Source organism: Acartia tonsa, chromosome 14, assembly GCF_053477335.1.
Source record: "Acartia tonsa isolate MP-2025a chromosome 14, ASM5347733v1, whole genome shotgun sequence".
Taxonomy (NCBI): domain Eukaryota; kingdom Metazoa; phylum Arthropoda; class Copepoda; order Calanoida; family Acartiidae; genus Acartia; species Acartia tonsa.
This window is the reverse complement of record NC_137273.1, coordinates 2,323,108-2,350,194: the sequence shown is the minus strand read 5'-3', so window position 1 is coordinate 2,350,194 and position 27,087 is coordinate 2,323,108. Positions and strand designations below refer to the sequence as shown.

Here is a 27,087-nt window from a genome sequence, read left to right as displayed (position 1 = left end):
ACTACTTCAGCATTGAGGAATCATCTTTGGAATATGATTCATTGTTGGTCATTCCTGAGTATAAGCTTATTGTCAACATTGAGGTCAAAAGAGGAAGTAATATTTCTTTATTGAAAAAGGCATCAGATCAAACCCAAAAGCATCTTTCATTTTTTACCAAAGTATTTGGATCAATATTGACACCGGATTGGAGATTTGTGATGGGAGCCTGTGTTCCAAACTTAGAAATTGAGAAGAAAAGTAACATTCCATGTGCTAATTGCAAGCCTTTCTATATCACAGATAAGGATATTGTTGACATGAAATCTTGGATTAACTTATTAATCAATGATAAGACTCTGTTTCAAGAGGAGAGCTATAAGAGTGAATATGATAATCTACTTGTAGGGTTGATAGGTTTTGCTTCTATTCGAAATATTCAACAACTAAACCAACTTGTTGTGGATCCACATGAATTTAGCAAGGAGGCAGAAAAAATGCTGATTGCAAGCAATCCTGGTATCAGTGGAGAAACTGAATTTAATAGAAATGAGTTAGAAAAAGCTATTTCTGGACAACAAAAGCAATTTGACTATCTTTGCTACATGTTAACTCCTGAGCAACTTGCTGGTGTAAAATGTACATCTTCCTTCATCATTATTGATGGAGACTACGGCTCTGGGAAGACTTATGTCTTGAAAGAAAAAGCTAAACAATGTGCTCTCAATAATCCTGATGCTAAAATTGCTTACATCAACCTTTCTGCACAGAGTTTATACAGAAGAAGTCAAAGTAAGATATTTTCAACTGAATGTGTAATGGATATCATAGCTATTACAGAGTTTGAGAACTATGAAAATATTGATGTTATAACTTGTAAATCATTGGATCAACACGTGAAATTAAGTACACAATCTGAAACAGAATACATATTTGATATCTATGGAATATTAGAAAACTACTTTCAAGGTTGCAATTATGATTTTCTTTTTGTAGATGAACTTCCACCTCAAAGTTCATGGTCTAAAGTAGAATTGCCTCAATTATTTAAACCTTTTACAACCACATGTCTAACTATCAAATGTGACGATGAGCAGTTAGATAATGAAATTTTGATAGTTAAAATGAAAAATCAATGCAATGCTACCAGACTTTTTCTCACTCAGAACATGAGAAACACAGAAAATGTTATGAAATTGTGCAAGCAATTAGATTCAGTAGCTGATAAAAGAAAAAACAATCTTATTCCTGGTAAAAATGTAATAGGGCCACAGTGTTATCACTACAGCAATGAATATGATTTAGATAATCATATCATAGTTGAGGCAATCGTTAAGAAATATTTTTCTGACAAACAAGATGAAACCCTTGTAGTTTTAATCGACAACAGCAGAGCTATGAAAGAATATGTTGGCTTTACAATGAAATCCTTTCAAAAACATTTCACTGCAGACAGAAAAGTTGTATATTTTCACAAAAATCTTGCAAACACTGAACATCAAACAAACAAAGTACAAGAGTTTTTGAAAAATCCTGAAGGTATATTTGTTACTGATCTTGATACCTTTGGAGGTGCTCAGGCTAGAAACACAATCATAATTCTGGACAGTGATTCAATGTTTCACATTTCCTATTTCAGAAATTTAATCCTGAGAACTATGTCTTTTGCAATACTGATAAATAACAAAAATAGCATTAAGAAAATTAAACAGCCAGGAATTGTTGAAGACAATGACCTTCATGAATATGTTCACATGTGCAGAGAACCACTGAATTGTTATCATTATAAAAATACTCATAATATTGCATACAAACATATTGCAAAGGCTGTAGTTGACACCTACTTCCATGACAAACTAGAAGAAACAATTGTAATATTAACAACTAATAACTTAACACTTGAGGAAGAATTACAGAACTGTCTTTACAACAAGTGGAAAACTTGCACAATGAATTTTGACAGGGAACAACTCAAAGCAGAAGGAAAAGAGCAAGAATTAGAAAACAATATCACAGTTGCTCTCAAGAGAAGAAACTTGATTTTAATTGTGAACATTGTCAAGGAAGGTTTCCATGAGGATCAACTCCCTCTTTCTCTTGATGGTGCTAATAATATTGTCATGATTTTGGAGTCAGAAAAAACATTTGTTATTGATTGCAGAAACTTCATTCTTAGAGCCAGACCACAATTTTCTCTGATTGTAGGAAGAGATCATGAGGATCAAATTCTCCCCTTTCTCAACTTAAAAGAAGATAATGATATAGAGGATAATATCGAACAAGATTTGTTGAGTAAACCAAATTGTTATCACTATGAAAATAGTTATGAGGTGGAACAAAAGTATGTAACAAAGGCCCTGTTTGACAAGTATCTTTGCCATAAAATGGATCAAAATATAATAGTGTTAACCTATGAGAGTAAAAAAAACAAGATTGAAGAGGAGCTTCAAAAATCTAGCAATGATGAACAAAAAATATACACAATAGATATAGAAGGTAAATCAAATACAGAAGCATTATCTAAAATTAGAGCAGTCTTGTCTAAGAAAAAGTTTATATTTATCATCAATATAATGGATACTAGTTTGGGCTCCGGTTTCATGGAATTATTGTCATCTTTTCTTGGCAAAATGGACAACATTATTATGTTCACTGATCATGCGTACAGTCTGGGGTGTGGGAGCTATGTTACTGACTGTACAAATCTGATTCTTAAAGTTAGGCCTGAGATAGCAATAGTTGTTGGAGATGATCCACATCATGCTGACAAAATAAGTCCTTATTTTGATATGATACAAGTTCATGGCTTAGAGAATCATCTCAATCAACAGTTCATAACAAAACAAACTTGTTATCTCTATAAGAACATGCATAAACTTGATGAAAAGTTTGTAGCAAAGGCTATCATTGACAAATATTTCCAGGATAAACTAGAGGAGAAAATTGTAATGCTAACATTTGCATCAAATGAGTCACAAGTAAAAAGAATTGCAGAAAAAATGAAGAAGTTTTATGATAATCTGAGGGAAATTCACACAATATCCATCAAACTTGACCTTTTCAAAGAATCAATGCCTGAGACTGAAATAGAAGATGCTTTGAATTTGATGAAACCTGGAACAATTCTGCTTGTCAATTATCCCCAGACAAATCTAGCTTTCTGTACACACTCATTCCCATCTTCCCTTAATGGGGCTGAAAATATTGTTGTGTTCACCAATGCAAAGAAAACTAGTGTGCACATTTGCAGAAATCTACTTCAAAAAGCAAGACCCAAATTTGCCATAGTTGTTGGTGTTGATCATATGGATGTAATCAGCTCAGTTACCAACATGTTAGAAGTTGATGATTTAGAAGAGTACTTAGTTCCAGAAGCACAAGAGTTGATACTGAGAAGAAATAAAATGATGATTTCTCGCAAACAGAAATGATTTACAGGGACCTAAAGGGGTAAGACAATGGCTGATAGACTGTTGTACATTCCCTATGATTTTACACAAATTTATAACTTCTGTAGATAACAATTAGTGGGTGAAACGGTTGGACACTCAGCTGAATGAATCAACCAACCAAAATTCAATAAAGTCCCCAAATTTGTTGAACTAACCAATAAGAAAAAGTTATTATAAAACTTTGGGATCTAGTGCAAATAACAGCCCAATGTCACCTTCCTCCCTAATAAATCCTATTAATATATATATTTTGTAAAAACAAAAATGTGTCAGTTAAAAATGGACTATTTTTTGTTTGTCTGACCATAAACATCTTATTAACTACTGCACTGATTGAAATCACCCTTTTAGAGAAACTTAACAAATCTCCTAGGATGGTTTGGAGACATTCATTTTTTAATTAATTTTTGGGGTGGTTTTAAGCTATTTATTTTCATACAATTGAACTATTCTATTATAACTATTAATATTGTTAATTAAAATAAATATTGTAACATTTCATAATATTGTAAATAAAAATATTTGGTGTGTAAAAATTGTAAAATTATCTTTGAATGACGATAACTTCCAGAAGAGCTAAAAGAGATTGTATAGGCGTGAAAAATGCTTGGTGTAGAGGGAAGGCGATTGGGGGTTGAATGTAATGGTCAGACAATCGACTTTGAACAATTATAGGGTAATATTATGTAAGCTTAATTCACAAAGATGCTTCGCTTTAGGTTTATGTCTAATCATTCTAGAAATCAATATTCCAAAAATCAAGAGAGTAGAATGACATTTTAATAATTTAAATTGTAATAAAAAGCAGGAAAATATCATTAAAGGTTAAAAATGGACATATTGACTTTCTGGCTATAATTATAGAGTTGCTACTTAATTGTACAAAACTGTTACAGGAATCATCATTACAAGTTTAAAATCGGGAGGACAATTCTAACGAATCTACATTTACTTCAAAAGCTATCTGTTACGAACGGACATACCTTTAATGTAGAACAGCCATCCTTGAATGGACGTAGAATATACGTGGAAATTATGACAAGGGAAAAATTGTTGTCAATTTAGCTCGCTAGCATTGAACTCGTTTATTGGTAAGTTCGTTCATCCAGTAGGAGGGGAGGGGTGAAATAAAGAGAGATCATAAGAGATAAATCGTCGTTTTAGCCCACTGGAAGTCTTGGTTTATTATAAAACATAAATACTGGTGTATGATCCAAGTTTAAATTTGTATCCTTGCATATAATGATATTGGTATAAGGGATAATGTCGTCTTTGCATACTCAATGCGCAAATGCCGCGTCAAATTTTGTCTTAAAAAATAAACAAATATTAGATTTTGCCGTCCCCTTCCGCCCAAAAATCAATTCAAATTATTACTATTGATGATTGTTTATATACATACTTTTATTTTAGGTTTTTAATAAGAAATTATTATTAATTTCATGACTTTTTTGTTATTTATATCCTAATAAAGTTTATTATTGAATGACCTAATTTTTTTGTTGTACTTAATACAAAGACCTTTATTTGATAATCTTTGTTTTTTTGCGCCTAAAAAATCTTTGACACTTCGAGCAGTATAAAAGTGCATGGATCTAAAGGAATATGACAATGGCTGATAAATTGATCTACTTCCTATAATATGATACAGTTTCTTTATTTCAGTTTAATGTAAATTACACCTGTGGGGCCATAAAGTTTTTATTTCAGTTGAATTTTCGGGGCCATGCATTGTATTGTAAATAACACTGGAACACAAAGTTTTATTTTCATATTCTTCAACCTTGCTTAATGTTTAGGGACATTATAATGTAAATTGCACTGGTACCCAAAGTTTATTGCCATCTGATATTCTATAATACAGTTTAATTTTCTGGGAAATTTTAATCTAAATTTAATTACACTTTTCCCCAAATTTGTGTATTACCATTGTTATCCCACTCCGTTGACGTAAATACTTCGAGCACTTTTAATGTATGTGTTGGTGAGATGGCTTCCAAACTATATCCAATTTTTAACCAATAATTTCATTCTATATATAGGACGATCGATGGGTAATTAATTATTTTGTTTATCTTCATGCATTAAATATTCATATTAGGTTTCTCATAGCGTATCTTAAAAACGACATGGTTAAAGTTCATGTTACTTTTCACTGTGAGTATCTCTTTAAAGCAGCGTGTCGGAGCCGTTTGATTTTAGTGCGGCTCCGGCTCCGACCTAAAATCAAGAAAAACTCGACATATTTTTTTCCCTATAAAAAAGTATTTTTATTTTTGACTTTTGAAGGTTTTTAAAGTTCAATTTTTGATAAAAATGGACTTGATAAACTTTAAAAGGTCAAGTGCACATGACAAATTAGAGTTACCAAATTATAATCTATAAAAAATCTCTTTATTTATCTAATCCGGAGCCGGATCCCGTTTTTTAACGAAAATTACGGCTCCGGCTCCGCAACGCTGCTTTATAGAACCAACCTAATCTAATATAAAAAAAAAACAAAGTTCACTCTACTAATCAAAGTACCTTAACTTGTTAAATGCACTTTATAAAACGTACATTTTATCATTAAGGGAGGAGACATTTGGCTGTTTCGTTTTCTCATTCATTTGCCTAATAACTTTGGGGACTTTATGTGATTGTATTTGGTAGGTTCATTAAGTTGAGTGTCAAAACGTTTCAATCATTATTTGTAATCTACAGAAGGGGTATTTTTGTGTATTATTATTGGAGAATTACATCAAATTTTCTAATCTCTTTAGATCCCTGAAATTTTATATTATTCATATTTCAGAAAGTAAACTCCAACAAAAATCGTGAATCTTGAAGCTTGAAAATGACCTCCATTATCCGTATGACCCCATTGAGTGGGGGCGCGGGTACGGAGGGGAGCGAATTAAGTCCTCATTGTTACCTGCTCAATGTGGACGGGTTCCATATCCTGCTGGACTGCGGCTGGGACTCAAAATTCACTATGACATACATTCAGGCAAAATTAGATTCGTTATTAAGGCATAATAAAAAAGTATTACCTAAAGATTTTAATTTTCATACCTATCATTAAAGAAAGCCGACCATTTAATTTCACCTTTTTAATTTTTTGAAAGCTGAACCATAATGAGGGCATAAGCATTCCCCAATTACTTGCTATTAATGTCATGTATCTGACATATTAGCAGTGGATACAACAAATCGGTAGTCTGTCACTAAATAAATGTTTTTATTTATGTTTTTATGTTTATGTAATGATGCTACTTGAGTCGAGAATCGAACTTGTCACCTTAGTTCCATACAACAAGCAGAGATGATCCAATTGACCAAAAATTTGCACTATTCCCCCAATAAACTGTAAAATATATATTTCGCTTTATTCAAGCCTTCTCAATTCTAATCATTGAGAGTTTCCCTACAACTGCATAATTCCAACATAAAATATTTTTTTTCAAATTGAAACCTACTCATATATGAACGAATCTGGTTTGCAGGAGATTGAAAAGATAGCTGGTAAAATAGATGCAATATTGTTATCATATCCGGATCAGCTACATATCGGAGCTCTACCCTACCTCATAGGAAATTATTATGACTATCTAAGACACGTGACTATTGACCACTCCCCTTGAGGCCTCTAAAAAGTGAGTTGAGGGTTCAACCACCACCTCAAATTTTATTTTCTAAAAGAAAAATTCAATACCTTATAAATTTTTGGAAGAGATATTGTTTTCTTGAACATATTAGAAACTTTCCTGAATAGGGTAGTCATATCGGTGCAGTGTTTATTAAGATCCTTCGGTAGACACACAGACATTCTCATGCTTTTATAACAGGAAAAAAAGGGTTTGAGAACAATGAACATACAACTACAAAATATTTTCGTTTGGCAAGGTTTTTTCTACTTTGTAAACCTATTTTTCTATGCATTTTAGAGAACTTTTGCAACAGAAAAAATTCCCTTTTTCTCATTTTAATCAGCGTTTCGGAGCCGTATAATTTTAATGCGGCTCCGGCTCCTACCTTAAAATTAATATATCAATGTTTGTTCATTATTGAATTTGATCAAATAAAATAAATTATATAAAATATTTTGCTATTTGATTAAAGCTACATATATAAAAGTAGAAGGATGTGTGTCTATTTGTTAAGTAACAATAGTTTTTCAGTTTATTATATAGAAATAGACCGTTGCCAAATTATAATATTACTTTAAAAAATCATTTTTAGCTAATCTGGAGCCGGAGCCGTTTTAACGAAAAATACGGCTCCGGCTCCACCAAAAATGTTGCTGCTCCCGGCTCCGGCTTCGAAACGCTGATTTTAATAATCACATAATATTTATTTTGACATTGTATGAAGTCATAATGATAAAAACAGGAAATTTTGGTATCAACTGTCCTATCTACGCTACAGTACCTGTGTATAAAATGGGGCAGATGTTTCTATATGATACCTACCAATCATTTCAAAACGTTGAGGATTTCAGCTATTATACATTGGATGAAGTTGACGTGGCTTTTGATAAAATTACTCAGGTTCGATTTAGGTTTATATTAGCGCTGATTTTCTGTAAACCTGTTCGTTTAAACAAATGATACTTCCTAAAACTTAAATTTTTTAGATTTGTTTTAAAATATAGATTAAAAAATCCAATGCGACATTTCCCAAAATAATTGCTTTAACTTCTGTATATAAATCATAATTTTTACTCGTAAAATACATTTTTACTAAATGACAGATGACTTTTTTATAAGAGAAACAACTTCCAAAAAAAGTACATTTTTTCTAGCTCGAAATCTTATGTTAAATTTTGCTTTTCTTAAATGTTTTATTGATAATTTTTATTTTCAGTTGAAATACAATCAGTCGGTGAGCCTACGTGGTAAGGGCGAGGGTATCGTTATCACGCCGCTGCCCGCCGGTCACATGATCGGCGGCACCATCTGGAAGATCGTTAAAGACGGCGAGGAGGATATTATCTACGCCGTTGACTACAACCACAAGAAAGAACGGCATTTGAACGGCTGCGAGCTTGATAGAGTTCTGCGTCCAAGGAACGGATAATTGATAAAACTTTTAATCAGTACCTACCCATACTGTTTTTTTTCCGGGAGGGAGGAGACAATGGAATGAAATTACACTGGTACCCAATGTTTTACTTTTACTTTTGGGTACTTTTATTTAATTTCGATTGGGATGGTTAAAAACTGTGTTAAAACTTTTCAATCAATTTTGATCTACAGAAAGGGAAATTATGATTAGGTATAACCATCGGAGACATCAATTGAAATGCCATTTTCTTAAGATCTTCGATTTATTTATTTTAAGAAATATTGATAATCCTTATGATAAAGTAACAGGATGTGTGTTTGTCTGTGTGTCTGTACCGAAGGATCTCGCTAACCGCTGAACCGAGGGGGTTCTCCTTAACAGGGTAGCTTCTCTAAGGTCCCAGGAAGGTTTATAACTATTTTGGGGGAGGGTACCACCACCCTCCCAAGAGAAATCACAAAAAAACCAATAACCAATAAAAATGCACAGTTTTTTTTGCACTTAGTTTACAATACAGGGGAAGATTGGACATCACTTTTTGGACAGTTCTTTCATCCAGTATGAGGGGAGGGGGATAGAGTAAAGGACTTGGAAGGGGGTTATTTTTATTTTAGACCGCTGCGTGTTTCACAAGATCCAAGAAGTGATTTTTACTATGGCCTATCTGTAATTGTTATCAATAAAGTAAGTAAAATAGAGCTGTTGTAATTGACTGTCCTAAAATTAGAGTGAATAAGCTTTTCTACATATGCCACATCCTTTTTCTCAAATACTGAAATATTCAATGAAATAGCTAAAACTCACCCAAACAACAGTGTAATCAACAGATCAGGTAGACAGGATCAATGCCATTTTACACTCTCTAAAATACACATGAAATCTTCAGTTGAGCATAATTAAAACCCCAGAAATATTCACTCTGTAACGGGGATAGAATAATAAACAAAAGTAATAAATGATAAAGATAATAGCAACATCATATATTGATTCTTTACATAAATAAAACACAGGAATTTATATTTGATCTTTTAAGCTATCATAAAACTATATTGAAGAGTCCTCCTTCTTGTATCACATGTACGTCGGCCTCTTCAACATATAGGACTCCTTCCATAGGTAGGTATTTGATCTTTTATGGTCACATCACAGCATAGTCTAAACAATAACAAAAATATGTATTTATTCAAATTATCACATTAATTATAGTTTAATCTTTCTTTTGTTCTTTTTGTCACTAATCCAAATATTCACAAAAATACATTTGAGCTTTATCTTAAATAACTCATCTGACCGTGTAGACACTTTAATGACTTATGAAGACTTATTTTGAATCCTCCATGACCCAATCTTCCTCCCTAGCATAACGACGACCAGTGACCTTTCTGCTGCTTCCATCCTCATATAAACCACGTAGAAATTTGTACTCCTTCCTCATTCTATTTACTTGTTCCTCCAGCACTGATACTTGCCGTTCCAAAGATTTATTAGACGCAAAAACTTCCTTTCTAGCACGTTCAGCCTCTCCTGCCTGTTTACGCCATTCTCTGGCAGCTGCCTTTTGTTCTTGCACCTGAACTTTCATGATGTTCAATTCTTGCTTATATTGATTCGCCAATTCTTCGTTTACTTCAGCTGCCCTTTTATACTCTGCCAATAATTGCTGATTCTCATTAGAATTTCTTTGTTCTTTTTCTTTCTCTCCTTTTGAAGAATCATCCTCATCTGAAGAATCTGAAGAATCTGAAGAATCTGAAGAATCACTGGAATCACTCCCACTGGAATCGCTGTCACTGGATTCATCAGCAGCCCGCACAACTCTCTCCTCATCCTCGTTTGCTGTCTGTTCATCACAAACATCATTATCAACCTCGATGACCAAGTTTTCCATCACCTCATCCTCCTGTCCCCATGTTGGTCTTGGGGAGGATTGAAGGATTTCCTCCAAGAGATACTGCAGGGCAGCCTCCCTATCCTCCTTAGTCTCCATATGCCCGTACTTGTACATGTCCCAGTGCCTCCAACCAGTGGGTTTCCACTCACTGAAAGTTAATCTTTCAGCCAATACCTCTTCGTCATTCCTACTGACAAGATTCCTATCCTGGAGACACTGCTTGAAAAACGGGTTGATCATATAGCCTGGTGTTGCAGCCAAAGGAGGGGGAATCTTGATTCTAACAGACTTAACCATCGCCCCATCTGGATCCTTTTTACCTGTGAAAGCATGATCAAAAACAGTGATTAAATGTCCTTTGAGTCTAATCAGCATTTCCAAGGATGGGTATTTACCCACCCCCAACCCTGCTTGGAAGTCAGCATAGCAACCTGGCTTTGTCCTCAACGAAAAATCGGTTTCTGAAATTGTTGTCATGGCCATTTTGTGCAGGTTCAAAGGGGACATTCCCATGCACAAATTGTACAATCTTATCCCATCATTTAGTTTGGCCACTTTGTCCCACACATGCGAGAACTCAGGTTCGAAAAGACACGTTCCGAACAGAATTTTGTTCTTTGTTTGCTTCCTCCAGACTTCAAGAATTTCGAGAATGTTATCCAAAATTACCTCGTTGTCTAGCGTGCCGGCATACTTCTGGTATGCTGAGACCACAATATTTTTGGCCTGGGATTGGTCAGCTACTGCCTGTTTGATGGTCTTTGTAGTGGTCTTTAAATCATAGTTCCATAGAGAAAACCATTTGATTCTGGTTTTTTCTTCATCAAAAATGCGCTGTGGCATTGAATGGTATGCAAAGACAATATCTTGCGCATTACTTGCCATTACGGTTCAGAATAAAAAACTTGTTTATCTGAAAGAAAGAAATTGTACATCAAAAAATAGAAAAACTTGTTTGTAATTTCTCACAAGGCTACGAAGGGATGTATTCCAATACTTTGATATAATTGGATAATGTAAGATGAACTTTGACCTTTTTAAACTGTGGGGATCCTATTTTTCGTATGACTTTTGTGTTTTAACTTCGTTTTTTAATAAAAAATTGCAGTAATTAAGCCACGTCCGCTACAAAAATTATGTTTCACTTGATTTTTCTTGCCGGGTTCGCGGGATCGCTGTGAAATGCGGACAAAATGCCGCGTTCTGATTTCTGTGTTCCGATAATTGCTTACTTTACGAATCTGCCAACTCATCATGACTTTTCTTTACCATTATCAACCTTCAAGGGAATGTGCATTAAATAAATCAAAGAAAATAATGTTTGTTCTTTTGTTAATTTTTAATGAATGTGTTATGTACATATTTACAAGGATTGTGTTTGGTCTTTAATCTCTATTTAAGACCGCTTTCAGAGTATTTTTACTCAGTTTCCCAGTTTCCAGAGCTTCTAGCAAGGGAACCTTGATGACACCACGTTTAGTTAGTATGTCAGCTAACATCTCCTTTCCAGCAACCCAGCAAACTTCTAGGATTCTTCCATCATCAATCATGTCTTTGATGATTGCTATATCAGCTCTGAGCATTCTTTCTGAAACGTCTGATTCAGAGTATACAGCAATTTTTGCTGACATGTTGTCAGTGATAGCCCTCACTTTCAGATCCACTACTCCTTTTGTCATTTCTTTGATCTGTGTTTTGAAGCCTAACGCAGCATCTATGCCATTGTAAAGAATCTGGGTTTCTGCCCCTAACGTGCTGTGGACTTTGCGCTTGAGCTTGTTTGTCTTCCATTCAATAACAGCACTATGTCCAGTGTTGATATTGACTAAAAACACAATATAACCACCACAGCTATCAACTTTCTGGTTCAAGTTTCTGAAAGCTGCGTCTGTGAATACCCAGATTTGACAATCTTCCCAACTCAGTAGGTTTGACACTTTTACTGTCACTTCAGCTTTCTTCATTTTTAGGGCTACACTTTGAGCTCTTGCCAGATCCTCTACTTTCCCTCCTTTGAACTTTGTGGAAAGTTCTAGAGCATCAAAAGCAATATCTGGCCTTGTTGCTCTAGCTGCCCAGTTGATCATACCTGTTATCTGCCTCAACTGAGTCAACTCATCCTGTGTCATATCTCTCTGCTTGTCTTTCATGCTTTTTACATCAAGTTGTGGAATCTTTGCATCTTTCACGTACTTGTTTTGGTGAAAGGTTATACCATCTGCTGCTTGCTTCATGTAGTAGCCTGTATACATGAATTCTCCAGACTCCATCTTGCCCACTTTGAACTCTTTGATTACTTCCTCCATAATCCTCTCGAATTCAGGTGTTCCAGCTTGAAGAAAGTCATCAACATGAATACCTACAACTCCAATCAGTACACCATCTTTTATCAAAAAGAACAGGCCTTTATCCATACAAGACTTTTGAAAACCTTTGTCTTTGAGCTTGTTTAGTACTTTGAAATACCATTTACGGCTGGCATCTTTCAGTCCGTATAGGCATCTGTTTAGCCTCCACAGCTTGTCTAAAGCATTTGCCTCCTTTGGAGGTTTAACAAACACTTCTCTGTCCATTTTGTCACCCTGTAAAAAGGCACTTGAAATATCAACCGTCTTCAGAGTCCAACTGTTGGTTGCTGCCAGAGCCAATATCAGCCTAACTGATCCTTTTTGCACAGTAGGGCTGTCAGTTGGGAATTCTCCAGTTTCCTGAAAGCCTCTAGCTGTTAGTCTTGCTCTTTTTTGATCACCTTTTTCAGTCAGAACCCATACTGTAGTTATCCTTTCTTGACCTACATCATCTACTTCTTCAAAGGTGTCAAAAGCTTTCAACTTGTTGAGTTCGTCAAACTTTGCCTGCATCACCTCTGGTGTGTTCCTTTGTTCTTTGGGAATCATTACCGCCAGAATTTCTTCAGGTAAAGTCAATAAAACTGCTTCTTCCTCATCCTCAAGTCTTATTTTTCTGTCATTTATTTTGTTTACCTCCATCTTCTTTCCAGAGTCTAACTTGATGATGAAAAATACTTCATCTTCTTCTTGCACCTCTTTTTCTTCATATCTTATCTGGCGTTTGGATACTTCATCATGGAATACATCTCCATTGTCTAATTCTATGTTGAACCAGCCAGCATTTCTACCTCCAACTTTTCCACCATGACTCAGTATGGACCCTTTTTCCCACTTTCCATTTTCGAAAATTTCAATTCTGTCTTTCCTTTTGAGCACTTGGTTCGCATTCTGAATCGTACCATCTTCATTGAAAGCTGGTGCTGGTCTTTGATTGACTTTCTTTCTTTTCTTGCCTTTGCTTATACTGTCTTTTCGAGTTTTTGCTGCATTCTCAATGGTCCTGTTCTTGCTGTTGTCTAAATTTTGTTGTGATTCAACAACATTACCTTTGTTTGTATCGCTGTCAGCTGTTGTTGGTTCTTCTGGCTGTTCATGTAGGTCTTGTTGTGATTCAACAACATGATCTTTATTCGTATCATTGTCAGTTATCATTGGTTCTTCTAGCTGTTCATTTGAAGAGTTGTCTCCTGTTTGTTCTTTGTCAGTTCTATTCAGCCTGTCAATCTGTAGCTCATCCATTCGTTGTTGTATCCATTGTTCATGCTCATTTAGGGTTTCATCAAGTTGAGTTTGTCTGCTTTTCTCCTCATTGTTGTCTTTTTTAGTATCATCTTTGTTAGTGCTCTCAGTTCTGTCATTTCCCTCATTCTCTGAGACAGGTGATTCTATGACCTCCTTGGCTTTGATCTGTTTGGCCAACTCAGTTCCTGCTTTGAGCAGTCTATTAGCACTAACTCTGTAGTATGAGGCTCCTAATCTGATGAATATCACCTTGCTGTCTTGGAAGACCACCTTGGCTGGTCCTCTCCATTTGTCTTCTCCCTCCTTGTGAAAGTACACAATGTCTCCATTTTCATAGACTTTGTCTGCAATCCTTATCTTTGCCTTTAGTGCTTTTCTTATTCTCTCCCTTCTTTCTGATTCTATGAAGCTTTTCCTTGCAGCATGCAGGGCTTCAAGTGTTTCTAAGAGTGATTTGCTCTTTTCTGGCTCTTCCCAGGCTGGCGGGGGATCATCCAGAATGTTTGGAAGCTTGATTTGCCTCCCAAACACAAGCTGATAAGGGGAGAATCCTCTCACATTTGACAAGGAGTTTATAGCTGTTATAGCCCATGCTAGAGCGACCTCCAGTGACATATTAGGATATTCTTTCATATTTGACCTAACTATGTTGTCTGTAATATGATGATTTCTCTCATTTAATCTGTTCTGCCAGGGGCTGTGTGCCCCTGTAGTCAGAAGCTGGATGTTTAACGCGCTTGCCACCTCAAGCATGCTTTCGTTTGAGAACTCTGTTCCATTGTCACTAAGAATCTTGTCAACTTTACCAAAGATAGGTAGCCATTTTGTGGTGATGGCCTTTATGATTGTCTCCGGTTCTTTGTTTCTGACAACTGTTGCTACTTGAAATCTCGTGAAATGATCAATCATGTACAGAATGTAGATGCCCTTGTGAAAGTTCCATACTTTCAGATCAATGGTCAACACCTGTCCAAAGTCACTGGATAGTGGTGCTGCAACTGCAGGTTTGTCTGGTACTCTCCTGCGCAATAGACATCCTTCACATTTTTCCATGATCTTATCTATCATAGGGTCAAACTTTTCATTCCATTTCCCTGCATCTTTGATAATTTGAACAAGCACTTTCTTCGGTCTATGACCAAATTGTTTATGGATCTTATCCAATCTCTTAATTTGTTCTTTTTCATCATCTGTTTCTAATTCAGTGATATTGACTTCATCTAGTGCTTCATTCTTTTGCAGAAGGTCAACTATGTAGTGACCAGCTGATGTTGTGTGCAGGTCAAGAGGTTTGCCATTAATAGACCCCTTATCATTTCTCATGTCCAAAGTTATTCCTAACCTTTTCATTTCAGCTTTGGAGAGGAGTAAAGGAATATCGGAGCTAATGACATCAATAGTGATTTCATTGTATTCCCCTCCAATCTTTACTGGAATGGTATATTTGGCCTTTGATTTTAGTCGTCCTTGATTTCCGAAGATAAAGGTTCTCTTTGATTCAATAGGTCCTTGTACATTCTGTTTCAAATCTTCTGGTAATGTTTGTAGATATACTCTCATCCATTTCTCTCCTGTCACACTTGCAGTGCAGCAGGTGTCCAGGGCAGCCATGTTTATGGCCTCAGCTGTAAAATTGTTCAGTTCTTCTTTGTTGTCAGAACAAAGCACAGTACAGTTAACACTTTCTTCCCCACTTTCTTCATCTGTTCTTTCCATTAATAACTCTTTTTCTTCCTCTATACCTTGTTCATTTACTCTGGTTAGATACACTTTCTCATATTTTCCTTGTCTATTCCCTTTATGGTCGTTCCTTTTCGTGTTTTCAACGGAATCAGGACAATCTGCCATAAAGTGTGTGGTTGAGTCACAGAGTTTGCATCTCATTGGTTTTCCATCTGGGCCCAAAGGATTTCTCTTTTTCGTTCTTAATTGAGAGAAATTACCGGTTTTTGTGTTATTTCCACTGTTTTTATTCCATGTTTTCCTATTTTGGTCTCGTGGGTTCTTATATGATGAGTTTTGGTATCGTTGATAATGAGTTGGTGGTTTCCAACCTCTGGATATGTATACTTCTTCGATACGACTCGAAATGTCGTCTTCTCCGTTAGAATTTTGAGTAAGGTTTATTTCCTCATTAATTCTGTCATTTTTGTCATTTAATTTCGAACAGACTTCACGTAATTTTCGTTTAACGGTTTCGTACCGTTTGCCATCTTGCGCCAAAAAATTGCATACGCCACGTATTACGGTTTCTTCTGTATTATCTAAGTTTGCACATTCAAATAAAGTTAATGCTAAAAGTTTATCATTTTTTATGTTGATATCTAACTGTTTGGCCTTTTCATTAATGTTCTCAAATTCGATGAGAAACTGATTGATATCTTGGTTTTTACGGCGCTTAATATTGGTCATTTGACGCTTTGTTTCGAATAGTTCTTTTTCTTCATCTATAAATACGCGCGTTTTTAGGAAATTTATTACACGTTCAATACCGGATTCATTGTTTATTAGTTCCGTTGCAGGACAGCTTTTAAAAAAATCATCTTTTAGAGTTTTACCATATTTTTCTGATTCTCTCGGCAGTTCAGACGCAAGAAGGTAACCCTGTTGATCTTTGGCAAGTTCCGTTGCGTTGGACCATGCCCTAACACAAGATACCCAAGTGTTAAAATCACTAAACTCATTTAGAAGTGGCACAGGGACAGTGTTTCTACCTTTCTTGTCATAGTTGTCATAGTATCTGTTTCTCGGACTGTCGTAATAATCATATGGTCTTTGTCTAAAATTGTCGTTCTCTGTAGGTTGTCTGTAACTCTGTCTTTCGTTACCTACGTCCTGTCTCTGTCTTGTATAGTCATCATAGGAACGTTGTTGATGTCCTTGAAAGTCTTGATATATATTTGGTCTTTGTCCAATAGGTTCATAATGATTAATTGGTCTTTGATCATTATAATTAGTTTTTGATTTTTGTCTGTTATAATTATCCTGTTCATTTGGTCTTTGGTCATTAAAGTTAGTTGGTCTTTGTCTGTTATAATTATCCTGCTCATTTGGTCTTTGGTCATTAAAGTTAGTTGGTCTTTGTCTATCATAACGATCCTGCTCATTTGGTCTTTGTCTGCAAAATCTTTCAAATTCAAGAAATCTTTGCATGCGAAATTCATCAAATTCATAAGTATTTGGGTTATCCGTATAAGGAGCTGTATTATAAATTTTAGGCCTTGCACCCCCACCGATGCCTCCGCCCTCTACTCTTCCATTATTATTATTGTTCTCACTATCATCTGTCAAGCCGCCGTCAACACGGCCGGTTTGATCTTTATCCATTATATCGCTACTTTTTGACTGTAATCCTCCCTCAAGAACATTATCAGTACGTTTTTCGCCGTCGTTTTCCCCGGTTCCGCCAACCGCGCCGGATTTTTCAAAATTATTACCATCCATTTTTATTTCTGGGGTTTTTTATTTTTTTTTAGTTTACCATAACCTTAGCCACACCTCTGAACTTTGATCTTGGCCAATACCCCTCTGCTTTTGGACTTGGTCAAATCTTTTAATTTTTAGAGTGATTGATATGCCTAAGCTGAACTTTTAATTACACTGTGCCGTAGATCGTCTCTTGCTTCTTGCTGCTACCATTGAAATATTCAATGAAATAGCTAAAACTCACCCAAACAACAGTGTAATCAACAGATCAGGTAGACAGGATCAATGCCATTTTACACTCTCTAAAATACACATGAAATCTTCAGTTGAGCATAATTAAAACCCCAGAAATATTCACTCTGTAACGGGGATAGAATAATAAACAAAAGTAATAAATGATAAAGATAATAGCAACATCATATATTGATTCTTTACATAAATAAAACACAGGAATTTATATTTGATCTTTTAAGCTATCATAAAACTATATTGAAGAGTCCTCCTTCTTGTATCACATGTACGTCGGCCTCTTCAACATATAGGACTCCTTCCATAGGTAGGTATTTGATCTTTTATGGTCACATCACAGCATAGTCTAAACAATAACAAAAATATGTATTTATTCAAATTATCACAAATACCTATATATTTTAATTATCCGCAATTTAGTTTGTTAATCACTGACGCTTTAAATGCGTCATACCAGCAGCCGAAACGGCGGCAGCGAGACGAACAGCTGATGACCAACATCTTGTCGACGCTCCGCGGCAACGGCAATGTTCTTGTTTGTGTAGACACGGCTGGCAGGCATGCACAAATAAAAAACTTAAGTAAATGACTAGGACGATTAGGTACAATGTAGGCGAAGTGAGCATCGAAATAAAAGCACTTATCAAAATGGATATTGGAGATCTTGACAGGGGAAACTTAGCTTGCTAATGAAGACCTAATTTATTGGTCAGTTAGTTCATCCAGTAGGAGTGGAGTGGATGGGGTAAATTTGGTGGATGGGAATGGGGGGATAACTGACAGACATAAGGACACTACCTATTTAATGTTAAGTTAAATAGTAGCTGTACTAATTCAAACAATCAGGGAGGTATGTGACATTGTGCTGTTTATTACACTAGTCCCCAAAGTTTGATAAATGATTTCTAATTCGTTGGCTCAACAAATTTGGGGACTTTGAACTTTGATTGATTGATTTATTAAGTCGAGCGATTTGCAGTATTTGCGTATTTTCATTATGGATGTACATCAATTTATCGGCCGTTGTCTAATCCTTTTATATCCCTGACAGACAAATTTACTTTATTTGTGTATTTTGTAAGGGTACTGGAGTTAGCCTACATGGTTGATCAACTTTGGTCCAATAAAGATTCAGGTTCGCATTATCCATGGAAGATTCATATAAAATCATTCAAAGAGTTCCTAATCTATTAAATTACTAGCCAAAAACCTGCCCAGGACCATTACAGAGCTATTATAGGAATCAAAATCTTAGTTTCCTAATATACAAAGTATTTTTTGTCACCAAAGATCTCTCAAACCACTGAACTGTTTGAGTTCTACATTTTTTAGGATAGATCGTATAGGTCCTGGGGAGTTTTTAGTCTGTTAATTATGTTTGGATCGTTTTTTGCTATATTTCGGCCCCCTTCCCCCTTTGGAATAAAAATTAGGGACTCAGCCGCTAGTTTATGATTCTTAATTGGATAAAATGCGTAGGATTGCTGGCGTACAGTCTTGCCCTGCTTAACAATGTGTCATACAACGTTGTAGAGTTTGCTAAATCTCAGGAAAATATCCATAATTTATAATATCTAATGTATAATTTTTTGAAAAAAACGAGGAAATTTTTTTTCATAAATCATACAAATGACGAAAACTACCTAATTGTTCATTGCAAAAGTCCCCAAAGTTTTATAATTACCTTTTCCTATTCGTTGGTATAACAACTTTGAGGACTTTATTTCATTTTTAAATGGTTGGTTCTTTAAGTTGACTGTTTAAACGTTTCAACCAATAATTTTAATCTACAGAAGGGTTAATTTTGTGTATCATCATTGGGGATGAAAAAAAATTTGTCTGTTATTGTCTTATCCCCTTAGATTCCCTGCTTGTAACAAATTGTAACTAATAATTATGGATGTTAACCAGATTGAATGGATGAGCGAAAAACTAATGAAAATGATGGGTGAGAGAAAGGCTAATCCTTTCCAATTTAGGTAATACATCCATATATTTTCCACTATTTTTAGGATCGGTCTACGGATAACTAGTACAGGTTATTTAGGAATAATGTTATAGTTGTCTTATCGATTTCAAACTTTGCCTATTGGTTTTTGTATCAATTAGGTTCAATGAAAAAATTTCAAAATCATTAGTACCTGAATGTATATTTTAAACATTTTTTTTTGCTTTTTTTCATTAGTTACATTGTATTATTTGATAAAATCCTTATATTTAATTTAATTTTAAATATTGGTTCTTATGACGATGAGGCATAAAGTTACAAGCGAAGCATCTCCATAATTGAGTAAAAAAGGTTAGGGTAGGTTATATTGGTAACTGTTCTACTGTAGCCCACATCTATCTAGGCATCTAAAGCTGTGTCACTCCCTGGCTGAAGTGAACAAGGTGCCCGCCCCCAAGGTTGTTCTGGCTAATATGCATGACTTAAAGCCTATCTGTCTGTCTATCTTTCTATCTATCTATTTATCTATCTAGGCATCTGAAGCTGTGTCACTCCCTGGCTGAAGTGAACAAAGTGCCCGCCCCCAAAGTTGTGCTGGCCAGTATGCATGATCTGGAATCTGGATTCGCTAGGAAAGAATGTAATACTGGCTTGCAGTGATGATAGACAAAATTACCCCTTGAAATTGTTGGTTGAAAAATTTCAGCCTAAGGAAAGTTTAATCCAACCAATCAAGATATTGTCTATAATAGTACCAAAGTTTTTAAGCCAACAAATAAGATACCTTCTTTTTAAAAGTATGGGTACCTACCAGTTTTATTTACAACTTTCCTCTCTTAGTTTTTTTATATTTGACTTGAAATTACATCTTTAAACGATATTAACAGGGATTTGTTTATGAACTGGTGTTCTATACCAAAACATTCCATCATTCTCACATCAAGGTAATATCATTTTGTACATTTTATTATCATTTTCAATAGCAAAGCTTTTCTAATTTAGGGCATAATGATTTCTGTGACAGTTAGGTACAATATAGAAACCGTAGCACCCCCTTCTCTCAACTTTAAATACGTTTATACATTAGGTACCTACCTATACAAAATATTATTCTTTTTATTGCAAATTTCCGAATTATGTTTATTATCTATATTGATATTTATCGGAAACTTTTTTTTGTAGACTGCTTTTTAACATTGACGGCTAATTTTTTTTGTGAAGATCCCCAAAACCAATAAGCATTAACTATATAATTTTCTTGGTCCGTCAGTCTGTCTGTAATGCTCTGACGGTGATTTAATTTTAAGATGCGATGCTGGCACCCTAGGGGCTGATCTAATAGCTAATGGTGGTGACAGAGTTATAAGCTTGGACGTCAAGAGAAGGGTCAAATTAACTGGAGCTGAACTCGAAGAACACATTAAGAAGGTTAGTAATGAATAGTTATTTATTGCATCGTATTATAGACAGCTTTCCGCTGATATTGAAATGAAAAATTATAGGATTAATTTTTACTGACATATGACTTTTTATTTTAAAATTCGTAAAAATTGCCTGTAATATCATGCTATACATGATTTTTCAGTATAGCGGATATTAATCTGTTTCGAATCCATACTGTCAAGATTTTTCTCGTTTTCATTCGAATCCGGTGAATAGGAACTGGTTCTCCTCCATACGAAAAAACTATGTCTAGCATCGGTTTTATATCCAGCTTTCTATAAATATAAAAATGTACAATCATAAGATTAAATCCAGGTTTTTTAGCCCGTGCCTTCGACACCTCGGAGCTAAAAAAAATGGTTTTAATCTTATAATTGTACATTCTATATCTGCGGAAAGCCGTTTATAATACGATGCGAGAAATAACTATTATTTACCTAGAGTGTTATAATACGGTAACGTTATGTTTCTTCACTTTTCTACAAAGCATAGGTGTCGTATCTCCACTCCAAATAGCCTTAAACCTTTCATGGACAAACGAAAAACTTTCTAAAAATTGTGGAATGATCAATCCCGTTAAATTCTATCCATCTAATTATCTATCTATCTAGGAGAAGGAGACTAGTAAGAAGCTGCACAGCTCCCTGGTTGAGGAGGCGCTGGACGAGTCTAGCGATAGCGATGAGGACGAGATGGACACGTCCATCACTAAACCTGGATCCCAGGCGTGCAGTGGATTCACAAAATTACAATGGTTGTATGCAATTTTGTGATTAAATCTTGGGATACTTTTTTGTGTTCACATGCCTAGATGAGAGGGTCGAGGCTGCTAATAGTACTAACTGATAAGTCGCTCCATCTTTAAAAGATTATAGCTAGGGAAATAGAGAGGGGACATTGGGCTGTTTATTACACTAGTCCACAAAGTTTTAAAATAATGATTCTTATTCATTGGCTTGACAACTTTGTGGGCTTGTATGTAATTTGAAGTGGTTGGTACAGTAAATTAAGTGTCTAAACGTTTCAACCACTAAAAGTAATCTACAGAAGAGGTAAATTTATGTATCATCATTGATCAGTCATGCTTCAAAGACATAAATCTTTTGTTGTAAAGGTTTCATGATTTTCTTTGAGTTTTTGCATATTAATTCTCTTTCTTTTCTTTCTTATGACAACTGAACATTTTCTCTAAACTAAGTCTTTTTTGTTGAGTTCTTTTTGTTTTAGATGTGGTTACATATTAAAAAGTGCCACAACCGACTTCCTCTTTTATTTTATAACTTATTAAATTGTGAATTCATTGTTTATTTTCAACAGGGTAAAGTAAAGCATGACATTGTTATGAAACCTGAACAGAAAAATCAAACAGGAAAAACATGCATCAAATTATAGATTTCATTTTTAATTATGGTCTGTACAGATAACTCTTACCGTTAGTTTAGGCACGTTAGAATTGTCCTATCGATATATAACTTTGCATGATGTTTTCTATAACAGTTGGGTACAATTTAGGAAGCGTAGCAATTCCACAAACGTTGATTTGATTTGATACCTACCTAATTTAAAATTTTTCTGATTTTTGGAAAATGATTTCTAGGATAACAAAGTTAAGTACAATATTTTTAGCGATGCATATCTATAATCAAGTACTAAAAATGTAAGTATGACTGTAAACAAAATAAGTATCCTTCTTTATGCATTTTTGCAACGAATATATGTACAAAGAGGACTATCCACGAACCAGAGCAAGTGATTCTAATCATCTTCCAGCATTGACCCATAGTATTTTTTAAGTGAATATACTAGGTTTATGTTTAATATTTGCTTTATCGACTAAAAAGTTAGGTTTCACCATTTGTGGAATTGGATAGTCCTCTTTATTTATACTTAAGTATTTATAATCTGCTTATTGTAATGTTTAAAAAGTTTAGCAATTCTGTCTTCAATAATTGATTTTTTCTATGATGCATGTTTTTAAATAGGATTTTTCAAATCCAACAAACCGAGATATCCCATGTTTCCATTCAGGCAATGCTTGTTCATAGTTTTAAATTATAGCTTCTCTTTACTATGCAAGAAAGGAGGGGATAATGGACTGTAAATTTCACTGGTACCCAAAGTTTTATAGATGTTAATGCGTTCTCTCATTGAACAACTTTGGTTACTTACTTAATACTTATATTAAATCTTAATTCATTGTTTTGGTTCTAACTAGCAATGATAAAACTTTTCAATCAATAATTTTAATATACAGATAGGGTAATCTTGTTTACCGTAATTACGGATGTATATCAATTTATCGTCCATTGTCTTAACCTAAAAATCTTTAGTACTATTTTAAGTGAAAACTAACTAAAAATCTATGATCAAAAATTGTAGGGAGGAGAAAATTAAATACGATGAATACGGTGAACTTATTAAATACGAGGAATAAGCTTTATTTTATACCTGTTGCTTCGCCCCTGGCCCCTAGGGAAAAAAGCCTAAAACCAATACCCAATGCATGTATATTGTATAAATCTTACATGAAAAGCATGCGATTTCCGATCTTTGGATTTACTACACCTGGACGCTCTGTATTTGACGGGATAAAAAGGGCAGAAAAATAACCTACACCACCCCAAGACCTAAATCTTAAAATTTGATAGTTTAAAACCATCAGGGACCTATATAAAGCTTCCCTAAGAAGGATAATTCAATCAGATTAGCAGTTATAGAATTCTTAGGCTACAGACAAAAACCTTAATACTTTATATCATAGGATTTTAATCACAATTCATCCTCATAAAAATTGGCATATTTGTTCATGCTGTTTAATTTAATGCTGTTTAACTTTCATTATAATCCTTATATAGCAAAAAAATGATATTCTTTTATTTAAATGTAATAAGGTATTAAAATAATGCTTACTATGTTAGGATTTTATGGATATCTCAGAACCTATAGTACCTAGTCAAGAAGAAGATCATTCCCCACAACATCCATCCATCCAGGTATCTATCTATCTATATAGTTCTCGTACTATCTATCTGTCTATCTAACTATATATCTATTTATCTGTATATCTAACTATCTATCTATGGATATCTCAGAACCTATAGTACCTAGTCAAGAAGAAGATCATTCCCCACAACATCCATCCATCCAGGTATCTATCTATCTGAATATCTATCTATCTATCTGTCTGATTAAATATCTATCTATCTATGGATATCACAGAACCTATAGTACCTAGTCAAGAAGAAGATCATTCCCCACAACACCCATCCATCCAGGTATCTATCTATCAATCTGTCTGTATATCAATCTATCTTTCTGTCTGTCTATCTATCTAGGGGCATCGTAGCTCAGTGGTAACGCACTGAGTTACGGTGATTAGAGTTCGAGTTCTAGTCCCCATGTGGCAACTCGAATTTCTCAGTTGAATACATTCACGCAACTTCCCCTGGTTGTGTAAGAAGGGGATTATTGAGTAAGTTTGGATACTTAATAGTCAAGTACATAATATCAGTACTACCCTTATCCCAAGCTCCTCTGCGGAGAGCGTCATTCATTACGGTGACTTAATTTGGGACACCTGCCATACTCGGCGAGGGTGAGGTAATAATGAGTAGCTCTCATGAGATAGCGGGTCAAGTCATAATGTGCTTGAACGTGGAGCTTGATAGCCCTAGTGGCTATACAAAAGTATCTCAGCCTACTCCATGACTACTTAGGTCCAAACCCTAAGAGACTATGGCTAATCAATCAATCAATCAATCTATCACAACATCCAGCCATTCAGGTATATATATCTATCTATCTATCAATCTATCTGTCTATCTAACTATATATCTATCTATCTGTATATCTAACTATCTATCTATGAATATCTCAGAACCTATAGTACCTAGTCAAGAAGAGGATCATTCCCCACAACACCCATCCATCCAGGTATCTATCTATCTATATAGCTCTCCTACTATCTATCATTCTATCTAACTATATATCTATCTATCTGTATATCTAACTATCTATCTATGAATATCTCAGAACCTATAGTACCTAGTCAAGAAGAGGATCATTCCCCACAACATCCATCTATCCAGGTATATAACTATCCATCTATCTAAACATCTATATATCTATCTATCTGTCTGTCTATCTATATATCTATCTATCTATGGACATCTCAGAACCAGGTATATAATCTATCTATCTTTCTATCTATCAAAAGTTCAAATTCTGAGAAAAATGGACTTGAAACACTTAAAAGGGTTTCCAAATTATGAAGTTTAAATATTAGGTTTAAACAAGGTATAAAAATCTTTTTTCCGAGATATTTTTTTAGCTACCTCTGGAGCCGGAGCAACTCTAAAATAACGGCTTTAACTCCACAACGCTGTTTATTACATATCCAATCATTTTTAGGAACCTGAAAACGAGTCAACAGAAATTCCCACCAAATGTGTTTCAACAACTCAAAACTTCAAAATCAGTTGTACTGTTCAATACATTGACTTTGAGGCATACTAACATTTCAACCCTTTATCTTGCCCAAACTAATTAAGTTCTTTCATCCTATTATATAAAGTAGTAAGCGTTTTTTGTTTGTCCCGAAGGATCTCGCTAACCGCTGAACCGATATTGTTCTCTTTTACAGTGAAGTTTCTTATAGATCCTGGGAAGGTTTTAAACTTTTTTGGAGAGGGTGTCTTCGCCTCCTTCCCCCCCAAAAATATTTTTTTTTAAAACTCTATTGAAACTCAAATTTAAAATGGGATGAGCTCGACTTTTACCCCTCCTACCAATCCCCTAGAGGCTTCTAGGGGCGTAGCCGCTAGTAGATGTTATAAACTACTTCCAAAAACATAAAGATGATAGACAAAAAGCGTCATCAAATCAGAAAATTCGCTGAAGTTATGGGCATATGGTTCTAAGTTGGTATAATCCTTAGTTTACATAATTTTGTGCGAGTGTAAATTTTTAGCGTGCAAATCTTTTAGTTGCATTTCCCACCGAATTATACTATGATTTTACAAGGGGGGGGGGGGGGGCGGATGTGCCACTTTTTGAAACCAAAAGTAAAACTGCATGATCTCAACCCATAAAAGAGTTACAGCTCTAAAATTCAGCACAGCAGTTGCTTATGTGGAGAAGATTATGGAACTGTGAAGAAACGGCGGCGGAACCGCCGATTTTTTGTTTGCCTTTTCTCGCCAGAATAGACAATTTTCAATCATCTGAGATAAACTTTATTTTTCTCATAAAAATTTCCCTTATATTTTCACTTGACACTTGTAAGATTTTACACTTGCAATTTTTTTTTAATATTGACATGTTTGAAATATTACAAGTGTCACGTGAAAATATAAGGGAAATTTTTATGAGAAAAAAAAGTTTATCTCAGATTATTTAGAATTGTCTAATTTGGCAAAAAAAATTCAGCGGGAAACGGCGGTTCCGCCGCCGTTTCTCCGCAGTTTTACTTTTGGTTTCAAAAAGTGGCACATCCGCCCCCTCCCCTTTTCATTTTGGAGCGCTTTCCAGAGAAGAAAATAAGGAAGATTGTTCTGATTAAACAAGAAAGTATATTAAACAATTTTTCAAAGATTTGATAAACAATTCCTAAAAAATAAGTGTTACTAGGTCACAATACAAATTTATAAGTCAGATTACGTTTTTGCCACCCAACCTTTTTTCTGCGACAACTCCAACACTTAAAAGAACTTAATAAAATGTTATTATGATTAAAGGGTCGTACAGATGGGGAAAGTATTCTCAAACTCCTGACAGTTATGCGACCCCGCAGGTATTATTTATCCCAGTTTAATTTAATTACCTTAAAAACAAAATCTGGAAAATGTTAATCATAGTTCCCAAAGATGGTTAGTTAAGCAAACAAATAAAAAAACGATATTATAAAACTTTGTAAAAAAAAAAACAGCCCAATGCACCCTCCCTCCCTGCATTTTCTCAATATTATTTTAGTAATCATTTAAATTAAAAAAAATACCTATAAGAAATAAGAAATTTAATTTTTTAAAATGAGTTAATTCTTTTAGAATCTCAGGGATCTTA

The 27,087-nt window shown here is 34.8% G+C and overlaps 1 protein-coding gene across 1 annotated transcript in view; it reads left to right on the top strand.

Annotated features, from left to right (window-relative positions):
• The first annotated feature begins 6,229 nt into the window (after nt 1-6,229).
• Cpsf100 (cleavage and polyadenylation specificity factor subunit 2) overlaps nt 6,230-27,087 on the top strand; it is a 35,365-nt gene continuing 14,507 nt past the window's right edge. Inside the window, exons 1-18 of the mRNA XM_080148990.1 lie at nt 6,230-6,420; nt 6,917-7,010; nt 7,809-7,960; nt 8,277-8,479; nt 18,057-18,194; nt 18,719-18,771; nt 19,116-19,186; nt 19,548-19,615; nt 20,118-20,217; nt 20,473-20,528; nt 20,892-21,012; nt 21,639-21,752; nt 22,345-22,398; nt 23,012-23,055; nt 23,407-23,457; nt 23,948-24,020; nt 25,438-25,533; nt 26,763-26,818. Coding sequence (XP_080005116.1) covers nt 6,268-6,420; nt 6,917-7,010; nt 7,809-7,960; nt 8,277-8,479; nt 18,057-18,194; nt 18,719-18,771; nt 19,116-19,186; nt 19,548-19,615; nt 20,118-20,217; nt 20,473-20,528; nt 20,892-21,012; nt 21,639-21,752; nt 22,345-22,398; nt 23,012-23,055; nt 23,407-23,457; nt 23,948-24,020; nt 25,438-25,533; nt 26,763-26,818 — 1,697 coding nt within the window. The 5' untranslated portion in view covers nt 6,230-6,267. The remainder of the gene's footprint in view (nt 6,421-6,916; nt 7,011-7,808; nt 7,961-8,276; nt 8,480-18,056; nt 18,195-18,718; nt 18,772-19,115; nt 19,187-19,547; nt 19,616-20,117; nt 20,218-20,472; nt 20,529-20,891; nt 21,013-21,638; nt 21,753-22,344; nt 22,399-23,011; nt 23,056-23,406; nt 23,458-23,947; nt 24,021-25,437; nt 25,534-26,762; nt 26,819-27,087) is intronic.